Raw genomic sequence first — 13,540 nt, 5'->3', positions numbered from 1 at the left:
AACTTGTTGACTAGTATTTGAGCTCCATTTTTGACATGGAGAGGGAAAACCCTGGACTTATGAATATGGACTTTGGAAAGGACATTCTTGTAATTTGCATAATGATCCATTGAATCTTGCTACTGATAAGCAATGTAATATACTTCGGATCTCGGGCCTGAAATTTACTATTGAACTTCACTCTGTCCAAATTTTGAACCCCGTATAAATTGGACCTTTAATATAGAACATAGTGACTTTAAGAAATTGACCCAATTGAACTTCATCATGAAGCGACCTATGACATTGCACCTCTTATTGATGATAGAAGACGAAAATCTATATGTTGATGATGCACCCATTGGTATTAAAATTTGTTGAGCTTGAAGAATATCCAAGAAAATGAATTGTTGATGACGTCCGAAGTTGAATTTGTTGATAAACCCATCATGTTGCATGTAACAATATTCTGAATTTTAATACGGTCAACTCTTTAATATTTATACAGGTTATTTCAGCCATATGTCTTCTCGAAAGAAACCCGTTGTCCCGGGGTCATCGGAACCGGCTCTCATGAAAGAGAGGGATGTACCTCCGGTATCTGAGTGGAGGAAATCTCCTTATTTTGGTCGGAAGGACCCCTTCTGGCGGGCGGCTACCTCTACCACTTCTCTTCTATCTCCGAAGGGGGCTCCATTATGTCTCACTGAGGACACTAACTCTGGCCAGGAGGCCCTCATTTCTCCTTCCTCGGTGCTACGCTTTCGGATTGAGCGGGGGGACTTTCCATACTGTTATCCTCAGTTCAAGGCCTTCTCAAACCCTCCTTTCGGTTGGCAAGAGTGGGTCGATGATGTCCTCTCGGACAAGAGCCTCTGTCAACGGCTTCAGGAGGCTCGGCTATTGATCCCGGTGAAAATATCTAGATCTCTATCCATCCGTCGCAACAATGCTAGCCTGGAAGCCATGGCTCTACGGTGGAGCACCGAGACACACACCTTTATACTTGGCCAGCACGAGATGGGGCCCACCCTTGAGGATGTGTTCATGTTGCTGCGTCTGGAAGTGACCGGCCCTGATGCCTTCGACCCTGAGCAGACACCCCCCGAAGATGATTCTTTGATCCAATCTCTGAAGCTAAATCTTCAAACTTGTGGTCGGTGGAGTTCTGTTTTTGATGGTTCAGCGAGGAGGACTAGTCGAGTAAGGACGGACCGTGCCTCCTATACTGCATGGATCCGTCACTTCTTCAAGGATCTTCAGCCCTTGGCCAGAGATGCTGACCCTGACTCTCGGGAGTATGAAGCCGGTCCGATGTATGGCTCCAGGCTCTATTTCTTGGGATTTCTGGCTTGCTTCCTTTCATTCTTCATTCTTCCGAGCACACCTCCGGATTCCCTCAATCCTTTCGTCTTCCCCTTGGCAGTCCGGCTCTTTAGAGGAGATCGGATCCCTTTGGCTCCCCTATTTCTTGGGAATCTCTACTATCGGCTGGATCTACTACATCGAGATATGGTTCGCTCCGTGGGTCGATATGAGCCTGTCTCCTTTATTCACAGCCAGTTCCTGCTATGTTTCTTCTTCGAGAGGTTCCCAAAATTTGCCCCTGCTCCGACTGTATTTGAGGCGGAAGTTCTTCGGGAGATAGTGGATAAAGATGGCATCCCCGTGCTCAATACTGATGGGTCTCGGACATTTGAGAAAGCGAAGTCTTGCCAGCCGTTGATTACACGGTGGTCACGTACCATTTCCACCTTATCCTTGAATACTCTGGTGGATGATCCCCGACGCTTTGTGGCACAGCCGTATGTATGCCCACCTGTGGGTGTGGCCACACCGCTTATCTATCATGGTTCCTCCCGCTCGGTGTCCTTTCCTTTGCCGAAGAACATCCCTGCACCCTTTGTTGATATGCTGATTATGATCCGTCCGAGTTCATTACCGGTGTGGCATGAGGAAGGCGTTGATAGTGCCGTTTATAGGCCTGACCATGTAGCATGTCAATTCGGGTTTGATCAATGTGCCCCGGGGCCAGCACCTCATTTATTATCATTTTCAGAGAGCTACGGGCGCTTCAGTCGCCGGCTTATACACACCGTGCTTCCCATATCCGGCTCTTTGACGATGCCAGGCTTGAGCCGAGTAGGGGGTTTCACCCCCTCTTTCAGGCGGTATTGGCAGAAGAATATCGATGCGTTTATTGCATTTGTCCAGAGCAGACTGACCGTATGTTTGCCTCCGCCGATTTATAAGAAGGATTCTTCTCTTCGGCTACCCGAGAGCCGAAAATCTGACCACATGTACGAGGGTTTCTTCACTTCATCTGCTCCAACTGACCCTTCTGCTCGGGCATCTGCTTCTAGCTTGGCAATTACTTCTCCAGAGCCAGTCCCTTTGAATAAGGCCTCTGGTCCTCGGACGACCCGCCTTAAGAAGATGGCTCACAAGAGGACTTCTGATGCCAGTCCTTCCGCTCCTCGCCTTTCCAAAAGGCTTCGTGAGGTACCCGAAATTCTTGATTTGAAGCTACTTTCCTTCTTGCGACTATACCTTCTAAAATGAAAACTTTTATTTGCCCATGTTATGTAGGATCCTGCGGTTGTTGACGTTCTCGGTACCGTGGCTCCTGGCCATGCTGCCTCCCCCAGGCCGGACTCAGACTTGGACGACACCCTCCCTTTGTCTGCAAGACTTGTGAAGATGTGCACCCCTCGTATAGCAGTTATAGATGACGATGATGATGAGGCTGAGTCCTCCGATCATTTTTGTGACCTTATTCCACGCACGCGTCGTCATCGCCCTACCGTAGCTGAGGAGGAGCACTACCTTGGTGACGAGTTTGTTGGGGCTCACCGTTCTGATGTTGAGATTGCTGGAGGGACTGATGCCACAGAAATTGATGTCGCGGGCCATGCTTCTAGAGGCGATGTAGAGATGAGGTGCGCCTCTGGGAATGGTGTGGAGGTGGATGTGCTAGAGATCTCTGAGACTCGCTCTGGCACTTATGGTGATTCTCATCCTCCGGCCCTCCTTCCTTCTTCAGGGATGACTACTACTGTTCAGGCTTCATCAGACATTGAGATCGATCAGGTGGTCTCTACACGACCAAGTGACTTTGTTGATGCTAGGAGTCCTTCAGTTGCCCCTGCTTTGCATATTGATTCTCCCTCTGGTAATCTTTCTTTCTGAAGTTTGTCATTTACTTATATCTGTGAGAAATCTTTACTTAAATGACTTTCCTGTTCCCTACCTCTAATAAGGCCTTCTTATCTTTTCTTCAGTGTTAGCTGCTAACGGGGTCTTGCCTTCACCTACCTCAGACTCTGCTCCAGTGTTAGCTGCTACCGGGGTCCTGCCTTCACCTGCCTCGGACTCTGCTCCAGTGTTAGCTGCTACCGGGGTCCTGCCTTCACCTGCCTCGGACTCTGCTCCAGTGTTAGCTGCTACCGGGGTCCTGCCTTCACCTGCCTCGGACTCTGCTCCAGTGTTAGCTGCTACCGGGGTCCCGTCTTCACCTGCCCCGGACTCTACTCCGACTCTCTTTGTAACTCCTCACGGTTCTCCTTCTCAAGGGGGAACACCTGCCTTTGAGACGACTGCTAGAGGTTCTTCATCGCCAGTGCCTTCAAATATTTTGGATTTGAATCTCAGTGATTTCCACATTGATAGTGATGCTTTTGGTCTTTCCCCTTATCGTTCGGCATTCTCAGGCTCGGGACCTCTGCCGGGAGTTACCCCTCCGGGTGGTTCATCTAACCCGATAGACATTGGGGAGATTCCTGAGACTAGCAGCTTTCCGACCCCAATTCCTCCTTCAGCTTCTGGCAAAGTATCATTTCTCCATTATTGGGTAGCTCCTGAGTTTGCTTCAGTTCTACAGCTTGTGCATTCAAGTTACCCGGAGACCTTTGCTTCATTTGCTTGCCAGTGTCCACTCATTCAGACTGCTCTTCTCGAGTCTTTTGCCACTATCTTATATAGCTTGGACACGCAACGGTTGTGTGACCTTAATGGAAAAGTAGTCGAGACGGCGTATCAGGGGATCTCTGACATGGACCGTCACCAAGTGGACTTATCATGGCTTCGGAAGCGCCTGGATATAGCTTCGAACGCCAGTCATCGGCTGGAACTTATGTCTGTGCTTGCCTCTTATCGCACCTCTATAGATGAGACAAAGGTAACTCTTCGTGAACTTGAGTCGGGTTATGCTCGGGCCTTGGAGACTTTAGAGGCACACTCTACTGTTTGTCCTCCAGATGTAGATGTGACGGGCAGCTTCTTCGAAGGTGTCTTTAGGAAAGATTGAGTTTTTTTTTATCATTACTTTCTTGCCCCTTTCGATAAAAATGTTTTATCTAGGACAATGCAATGAAATGACAAAATTTTTGTTGTTTGGATATTTTCGCATTGTTTTCTCATTCTACTTGATAAAATATTTATTTCGAATGATAGAACAATCATATGCACATGTTTATAAAAGCTGAAATATTCTCATTAGTTCTTCAACTTTCTTGACAAAAGCATAATAGATTCACTGTAAGTGATGGGATAAAACATACACCATAGAGAAAACCAGCTTCTTCATAACGCAAGGGAAATACAACCTTTAGACAAAGTAAGAAAGTGAAAATGAATTTCAACATAGATGAGTCCAACTATGGGTAGTAATGCTTGATAAACTTTGCATTGAGCGGGCCAGTTCGGAAGCCGTCTTCAACCCTTACAAGTTTGTAGTACCCGCTTGAGCTTGCCTGAACCACCTTGTAGGGCCCTTCCCATTTTGGAGAAAACTTGGGTAAAGGCTGTCCTCGCATGATTGGGTCTACAATCTTCCATACTAGATCACCTTCTTCAAACTTCCTTGGTACCACAGTCTGGTTATAGGCTCGGGCGATGGACTCATGATACCTTTCCATGACTTTTGCAGCTCTGTCATGCTTTTCCTCTAATGCTTCCAATCTGGTGGTTCGAGGCTCCAATACCATTCCCGAGGCGAGAGCCATTCGAGCAGATGGCGTTTCCAACTCTATAGGTAACACTGCCTCGGACCCATACACAAGGGAGTAAGGAGTTGCTTGAGTTGGCTTTCTCTTCGAAGTGCGATACGCCCATAGGGCTACTATCAACTGTTCGGACCAAGTCCCCCCAAACTCATCCATCATCTTGCTCAGAATCCTTATCAGTGTCTTGTTTGTGGCTTCCGCCTGCCCGTTCCCTTTTGGATAGTAGGGTGTGGATTTGTGATGCTTCACTTGGTAAGTCTCTAGGAGGCTCTTCACATCTTTGTTTATGAAGGGAGTGCCGTTATCCGAGAGGATGGTGTTTGGTACTCCAAATCGGCAAATGATATTCTCCTTGATGAAGTTCGCAACTGCAGGCCCTGTAGCGTTCTTCAGAGGAATTGCTTCGACCCACTTTGTACTCAATTCTGTGGCTGCGAGAATCCACTTGTACCCCTTAGAAGATGTGGAGATGGGCCCTATCAGATCAAAAGCCCAGGTATGGAACGGCCATGGCGTTCGGATACTATGCAGGTCTACAGCTGGAGCATGGATCAAATTTCCGTGTTTCTGACAAGTCTGGCACCTCTTCACGTGATGGGATGCATCTGACTCCATGGTCGGCCAGTAATACCCAAGGTGTATAAGTTGCTCGAACAGCCGAGCCCCTCCTTGATGTTCAATCTCGTGGGCTCTTCTGAGGACTAGATCTGACTCCTCCTTGGAGAGACATCTCAGGGGAGTGCCCTCAATACTTCTTCTATACAGCTTGTCCTGGTCAAGAAAGTACCGCCTCGCTCTCCTCTTGAGGTGTGCAATGTCCCTCGGGCTCTCAGGTAGTGTTCCCTCTTTGAGATAGTCAATGTAGACTTGCCTCCAGTCAGGGGTATCAATTTCAAAGCAACTCTCATCCTCCCGGATGTATGACTGACACTTGGGGCATTCCCTCTGTAATTGATTTGAGTCCTTTTCCATCTCGGGCCAATAATAACCTTGTCTTTGGATTCTTCTATACAGACTGATATCCCCATCCCCGCAAGACTTTTCATGGATCTGTTGTAGCCGGAAGCTTGCTTCTTGTTGGCCAATACACCGGGCTAGGAATCCGGTACCTCCTCGGAAGTAAAGTTCACCTTGAATAATTGTGAATTGGGCGAGCTTGGCCATAGTCAGTTTTCCAACTTTGCTTCTGAGTTGCTCGAGGACTTCTCCTCTCCAGTCCTCCGGAAGGCCTTTGTCTTCGGGTATTATTGAAGGTTCTGTTCTCTTCTTGATAACAATTGTTGCCTCTTCCTCTGGAATGTCAACTCTTGCCCCTAATGTTGCGAGGGCATCTGAAAACTTGTTGTCGGAGCGAGGCACATGCTCTATTTCGACCTTCTGAAATTTGTCAAGAAGCCTTTGGACTGTTGTTCGATATGTGGCCAAGGCAGGCTCCTTTAAGACGAACTGTCCTGAAACTTGCTTCACTATCAGCTTTGAGTCCCCCCGGATCCGAATCTTCTTGATACTGTGCTTCTCAGCTGCTATCAAGCCTAAAATAAGAGCCTCATACTCGGCTTCGTTATTCGAACAATGGAAATCCAGTTTATAAGACAAATATAACTTTTCCCCACTTTTGCTTGTAAGGACTATCCCGGTTCCTCCCTTCCCTCCGGCTGCTGCTCCGTCAAAGCTCAATGTCCAGAAGCTTTCCTCGGAAGCCATAGCTGCGTGCACCTCTCCTCTTAATTCTTCATTCACTGGTTCATAGTCACCACTTGGAAATTGGGCAAGGAGATCAGCTAAGGCTTGGCTTTTGATCGCCTTGGGGGCTACACATGTGATCTCGAATTCACCCAATGCTAACAACCATCTTGCCACCTTCCCGGTTAGAGCAGGCTTGCTGAGGAGGTATCGGATTGGATCACTTCTAGTAACAATCTGAATCTGATGTGCTAGGAAGTAATGTCTGAGCTTTTGGGCAGTGAATACCAAAGCTAAACAATGTCTCTCTACTGGAGTATATCGGACTTCTGCTCCTCGAATCTTCCGACTGATGTAATACACCGGGCGTTCTACTCCATCTACATCTTGGACCAATAATGCCCCTATGGACTTGGGGGTTGAAGTTAGGTACAACATTAGAGGCACCCCGGGCTGCGGGGCTATCATGGTCTGAGGCGAGGTCAAGGCCGCCTTGATTCTCTCAAAGGCCTTTTGGTGCTCTTGGTTCCACTCGAACTTGGCATCTCCTTTTAACAAAGAGCCGAAAGGCGCAGAGATCTCTGCCAGTGCTGGGATAAACCTCCGAATATAAGACACCTTCCCGAGGAACTTCTTTAACTCCTTCTGAGAATGCGGGGGAGGCATTGCTCTGATAGATTTGACCTTGTCTTCATCTGCCTCGATACCATGCCTATGTACAAGAAACCCGAGGAACTTCCCGGCCGTCACCCCGAAAGCACATTTGAGAGGATTCATTCTCATTTTGAATTTCTGGCACCTCTTGAATACCTTCTCAAGGTCTCGGAGATGGTCTTCTTCTTTCTTGGATTTCACCACTAGATCATCAACATAATCTTCCACCTCATGATGGATCATGTCATGAAAGATTGCAGTCATAGCCCTTTGGTAAGTTGCACCGGCATTTTTGAGTCCGAAAGGCATGACTGTATAGAAGAAGTTTCCGAGAGGTGTTCTAAAAGCGGTCTTTTCTGCATCCTCTTCAGCCATCTTAATCTGATTGTATCCACTGAATCCATCCATGAATGAGAACATCTGGTGTCCCGAGGTAGTATCCACGAGGGTGTCGATGTGAGGAAGAGGGAATTCATCCTTCGGGCAAGATTTGTTCAAATCTCGAAAGTCTACACATACTCTGATTTGGCCATTCTTCTTCTTTACTGGCACGATGTTTGCTAACCACGTGGGGTACTGTATTGGCCGGATGAAACCAGCCTGTTGAAGTTTTTCAATCTCCTTCTTAATCTTCTCTTCGAGATCTGGATGATATTTTCGAGCAGCTTGCTTAATTGGCTTGGAGTTTGGGAACACATCAAGATAGTGGGAGACTAGGTCAGGATCTAGTCCGGGCATTTCCTTATATGACCAAGCAAACACATCTGAGTATCGGCTTATCAACTTTAACAACTGTTCCCGCTTCTCTGGGCTAAGGCTCGAACTTACGAATACCGGCCTCGGTGCATCTTGTCCATCACTCAGATCTATTTCGATAAGTTGTTCAGGCTGAGGCTTCGGCCCATCTTGCATACATTCTGGAGCCACTTCAGGCTTTATTACTATATCATTGTCAGGAGGCTCTTCTTTTGACTCGGAGTCGGTGACTGAAGAAACCGACTCCCCGCGCCTTCATAAATAATACACCATCTTGCCTCCTTCTCGAACTTTCATCACCTTCCGAGGAATAGGCGGACTTTCTGGTCTAGACATCGCCCGCTTACTTGATTCTGTCATCGGCTCCTTGTCATCTTTGATATCCTCCCAACGAGGAATTTTGACCCCTCGAGGCTTAGAGGTGGTGGGAACTTCTTCGACAGCCAGTTCGGTGAAGTAGATGGCATCAGAATAATGAGCTTCATGGATCTCGAAAGGCCTTTCTGTAGCCTGAATTGTCACCGTCTTCTTTCCCCATTTAGCCTTAACACACTGATGATAACTCGATGGTACAGCCCCATATCTATGCATCCAGGTCCTCCCTAGAATGATGTGATAATTTGCCTCAGAATCGATAATATGGAACTTGGTGGCCGAGCGAATCTCTCCAACGGCTAAATCAACAGTTACGCATCCGATAGTAACTCTCCTTTCTCCACCGAAGCCAGTGATGACTATCGGCTGCTTCACAATGCGTTCTTCAGAGATTCCGGCTTTTTCTAGAGTAGCGCGAGTCATAATGTTGATAGAGGCTCCACTATCTAGAAAGGCCCTTTTGAACTCAACCCCGTTAATAAAAACAGTCACATAAAGCGGGCGATTGTGAGAAAAAGGATACTTCCGATCAGCCTCGGAGAAAGTAATGGCACTAGATTGCTCTTTTGCCTTCCTCGGGATAGACCCTTCAGTCGACATGCATTCCTCATGGTGTGCCTCGGCTATATTAATGATAGACTTGGTGATTTCCGTTCTTGCCTCCCTGGAAAGTCCAAGCTGGTCAAAGAACTGCTTGAACTTTACACAGTCTTGCAGGGTTTTGGCATAGTGATCCGGATCTTTTTCCACTCTTGGAGGCTCGTAGTTAACCATCTCCTCGGTCTCCTCAAAATAAGATGCCACATAAACATGGTGTCCTCCTCTTCCATAGCATTCTTCTCCTCCTTCTGGATCAAAGGGATCTTCGCCATGAGTCATAAATGTTCTGCCCTCTGGATCGAGAGCACTTCCATAGTAAACTTGTTCACCCTCTGGCTCGAGGATGTCGTCCAGATAACAGTCATCGTCATCGAGATTAGCGATAGCCTCGATCATTGGGCCTTCATAAGCTATCATAGAAACATTCTTGCCCTTGTCTCGGTGTTGAGGATATGGTTGTTCTCGGATGTCTTGAGTCCCTCGCTTTTTGAACCTCAATTCGTCTGCCTCGACTTTATCTCTGAAGATTTTCCTGAGAGTCCAACACTTCTCTGTCGGATGTTTCAATGTACGATGGTAGACACAAAATTCAGGGCTCTCACGGTCCTTTTTTGATGGCATTTCTTCAACATAAGGCAATTTTAGCTCTCCGTCAGCCACCCATTCCTTAACTAGAGCTTTCACTTCTTCGATTCCACATGGATAAGAAACATTCCCCTTTTCACCATTATATTGCTTTCTTTTCTGGCCCCTATGACCTCCTCCTTGTGAATTTCGGGTATCCGGGGCAGAGGCAGCAGCAACGATAGGTCCACGAGATGACTTGAAACTAGTCTTGTAACTGGCTTTAAATCCGGACTCCTGAGCCTGAGGGATGCTAATGTTCCGAGCTGCTTCTATTAATGCCGAGAAGGTGGGTAGCTTGTGGTTAACTAGAAACATTTTGTACCTGCTCAATGCCCCTTCTAGACAAATTTGAACCAGATAACTCTCCTCAACTGCTTCATGACAATCCACGGCCTTGTCCTGAAACCTTTTGACGTAGTCAAGGATGTCTTCACTTTCTTGTTGCTTCTCTTTACACAATGTAAGTGTGGTCACCTTCTCCGCCACTTGAAAGAACTTGGAGTGGAATTTGTTAACCATTTCCTCCCAACTTCGGACAGAGTTTGGGGCCAAATTAACATACCAACTATATGCTCGGTCGGTGAGGGACTTAGAGAATTCTCTCAGTCGGAGGACGTGGTTTGAACCATGAATACCTAGAGTCTCGATGAACCGCACAACATGTTCTCGGGCATTTCCTTGTTTGCCGTCGAACTTGATGAACTTCGGCACTGTATACCCCTCAGGGTATGGATAGCTCAGCATCTCAATGGGGTAAGGCGGCTTGACGTCTGGATCAGGCAAAGAGGGTAAGGTCCTCTTGCCCCGTTCGAGATCGAACATGGCCTGCACATCGGCGAGAGTGAGAAACTGTTGAGGGAGAGAGTTTGATGGTGGTATTCTCGGGACTTGGCTTATGTACCCGAAGACTGAGCTAGGGGCGTCTTGGCCATTCTGGTGCTGCGAATTCATCATTGGTGAGGACATTTGACGATACTGGCCATCAGCGCCTATAGACAAGCCAGTCGGTGATGGGATATTGAATTGAGGCCCATAGAGTCCACCGCACGGCGCCGCTATACCGGGTTGTGCTTGCAGATTTGTTGTTGGCACCAAAGGAGGCCCGCTTGGTGCTTGGGTAACATTCACTGGTGGCGTAACAAGATTAGGTACGGGCATAGCTCCCTTTTGCGCCATCATGCTCCTTATGTTTTCCTGGACACCAGCAGTCGTTGGAGTGCCGTTCATTACACCAGAAACTCCCCTAGTCACCATTGGATCTTGGCTTGGCACGCCATGGAGACCGGGTGTGGGCAAACTGCTGCCGCCTACTGTGGTTTGAGCATGTGTTACTGTGGCCGTGTTGCCATGAGCCACAGGCTGATTGGGGCCTACTTCTCCTTGGATTTGATTTTGCGTTCCGGCGGGAATAACTCCACCAACAGTTTGATTTCCGTTTGGTGCCGGTGCAAAGTTAGAACTCATCACCATCATGGTGTGAGTGAGATTCTGAAGAGTGGTAAGAATCTCTTGTTGAGCATTTTGAAGTCCTTGAATGGCTTCAAGCAAAAGTGGTTGATCTGGAGCCGTGGTCCTGTCATCACCACCATTAGAGGATCCTTGTTGGTGAACTTCATCTTCTCCCGCCATCCTTGTTGGAGTTGTGTGGATTCCAGATCTCGTTGAGACCATTAACCAATCCGCCTCCCCAGCAGAGTCGCCAAAATGTAGGAGAGGGTTCAAGAAAGGAGTTGGAAAATTCGAAGATCTTCGAAGATCCTTGAAGAATAACTTCGAATTCTCTAGAATATAATGAGAGGCTTAGATTCTTCAATAATCTCAACTTAGGAACACAACAACAAAGGAGATGATGGAGATAAGAGATTGGGTGAAAAAGAAGGCAAAATGGCTAGAGAATAGAATAATGGCAAGGCTCTCCCAGGGATCTCCCACTTTCACTCTCAAGGTTGATAATGGAGAAGGGAAATTAGTTCTTTCCCAAGAGTTAAAAATCTCCAAAATCCATCCCTTGTAAAGCTATGGGTGGGTGCTATTTATAGGCACCTCATGATGTAGGATGGAGCCCATGTGCAAGGCACATGGGGGATATTCTCTCTAACCACCTTGTCCGAGGAGGTGACCTCTCCGAGGAGGTGACTTCTCCGAGGAGGTGACTTCTCCGAGGATGAGAAAACCCCGAAGAGGAGATCACTCCCTCGGCGAACCCTTCTTCTTAGCCACACCTAACCAATGATCCCCAATCATCCCAAAGGGTCAGGGGTAGTCCCAGAGGACGTCCTGCCGCAAAATATTGCCGAGTCTCATGGACCCCCCGGGGTCGTGCCACCTCGACCCGGGTATAGGCTAGTTTAACCGAAGAGTGAATTTATCTCCACTCACCGTCCTCGGGATCGGGTCCTTTGTTCGGACTCCATTACGCCCATGGTTCTGGTACGTAGACCCCGGCAAGCTCCGAGCCCGCAAGTGTTCTGGGACTCATTAACGGAGCGACTTCTAGATTGCGTCTGAATCCGTTCGAAGCCAAGTACTTCGGATCTCTAGATTCGTGGATCCGAATCCTTTCGAGTCCGAGTGCCTCGGATCTCTAGGCTTGTTTAATACCCTTTCGAGTCCGGGCCCGAGTAAGTCTCTAGGTTCGTGGATCCGAACCCTTTCGAGGCTTAGAGCGATTCAATCCGTTTGATGGCGATAAATCTGGGCCCACCGATTCTTGGACTTGCGATAAATTCGGGCCCACTAATCTTGGGCTATTGGGCTTAGATAATTTAGTGGGCTCAAATTAGCCCCTCTTACACTAACTATTGTTGTAAATTAATGTATGACACTAGCCACCATGTCCGTTGTTAATCGAAGAAAAATACCACACAGGTGACATTTGAGGATGTTAATTTATTTATTCTCTTCGTCTTAAAATTGAAAAGTTAATTGGCGGTTTTAAAATATTGCTATACACTTTTTGAATAAGATACTTGTCATGTTGTCTTTTTAGAAGAAACACAAAAGTAGTGGAGTCTATTATTTTAGCCAATCAAATTAAAATTTGAATACTACATGGATTTGCTCATGGAGCAAAATATAATTTTTCCTTAAAATTGTTTTTCATCATTGATATTTGGGTCATGTAATTGAATTTATAAGTAGAGTAACGTTACAAAAACTATTTCTTTTGGTCACATTTCAAATATCTTTTCTGATACAATCATAAGCATAAATGCAATAGATCCCACGGGAATTTATTAATATTCAATGGTCGTGATTGTTCCACTTGTAAGACGGTATTTGTCTTCTTCTTCTCTTTTTTTTTTTTTCTTCTTTTTTTATAAATAAAATATATGTAACTTCCTATATCATCACTATCGTATATCAATTGCTTTGCTCTAACAATTCCTTTTCCTAATCAATTAATCTATGTGGGTGTTTGGGAAACAGATTTTTTTGTAAGTTTTTTTAGTTGTAGGATATTATTGGAGAAATTTTTTTGTGTTTGGAAAGATAGTTGAATTTTTTTGTGGTTAGATGTATGTTTGTGAGAGAAAAAGTGAAATGATTATAGGGTTTTATGTGATATTTTGTTTGGATTTATTTTTTAATTTTGTAACTAATTTGTCTTTTAGTGAAAATAAAAAAATAAAAAAAAATCCTTCCCAAACACCGTGTATATCTACCAATTGTTATGCATGGTCAACTGCCTCTGGCAATGAGCCTACTCTCAGTCGGGAGATCTCCACAGCTAAACATCCAATCACAAAAGAGGTTGCATTTCTCAGGTATTCTGGAAGCAAACCAAAGATGTTGCAAGCAGGTACTAAAATATAACAAATTTTGTTAATCACCCTTTCCGGAGTACCAAAAAAACAAAAAAC

General features: G+C 46.3%; 1 protein-coding gene across 1 annotated transcript; it reads left to right on the top strand.

Moving 5' to 3' along the window:
• Positions 1–2,209: 2,209 nt before the first annotated feature.
• On the top strand, positions 2,210–4,938 carry LOC145822520 (uncharacterized). The gene is made up of 3 exons (XM_082919722.1): positions 2,210–2,481; positions 2,569–3,151; positions 3,261–4,938. The coding sequence occupies exons 1-3, from the start codon at positions 2,278–2,280 to the stop codon at positions 4,283–4,285; spliced, it is 1,812 nt and encodes a 603-aa protein (XP_082775848.1). The 5' UTR covers positions 2,210–2,277; the 3' UTR covers positions 4,286–4,938.
• Positions 4,939–13,540: the final 8,602 nt, after the last annotated feature.

The sequence above is a fragment of the Camellia sinensis genome, chromosome 3 (assembly GCF_055761805.1).
Source record: "Camellia sinensis isolate YWXY chromosome 3, ASM5576180v1, whole genome shotgun sequence".
Classification (NCBI taxonomy): Eukaryota; Viridiplantae; Streptophyta; class Magnoliopsida; order Ericales; family Theaceae; genus Camellia; species Camellia sinensis.
Note: the sequence above shows the minus strand (reverse complement) of the source record. Positions and strands in the feature narration are given on the sequence as shown.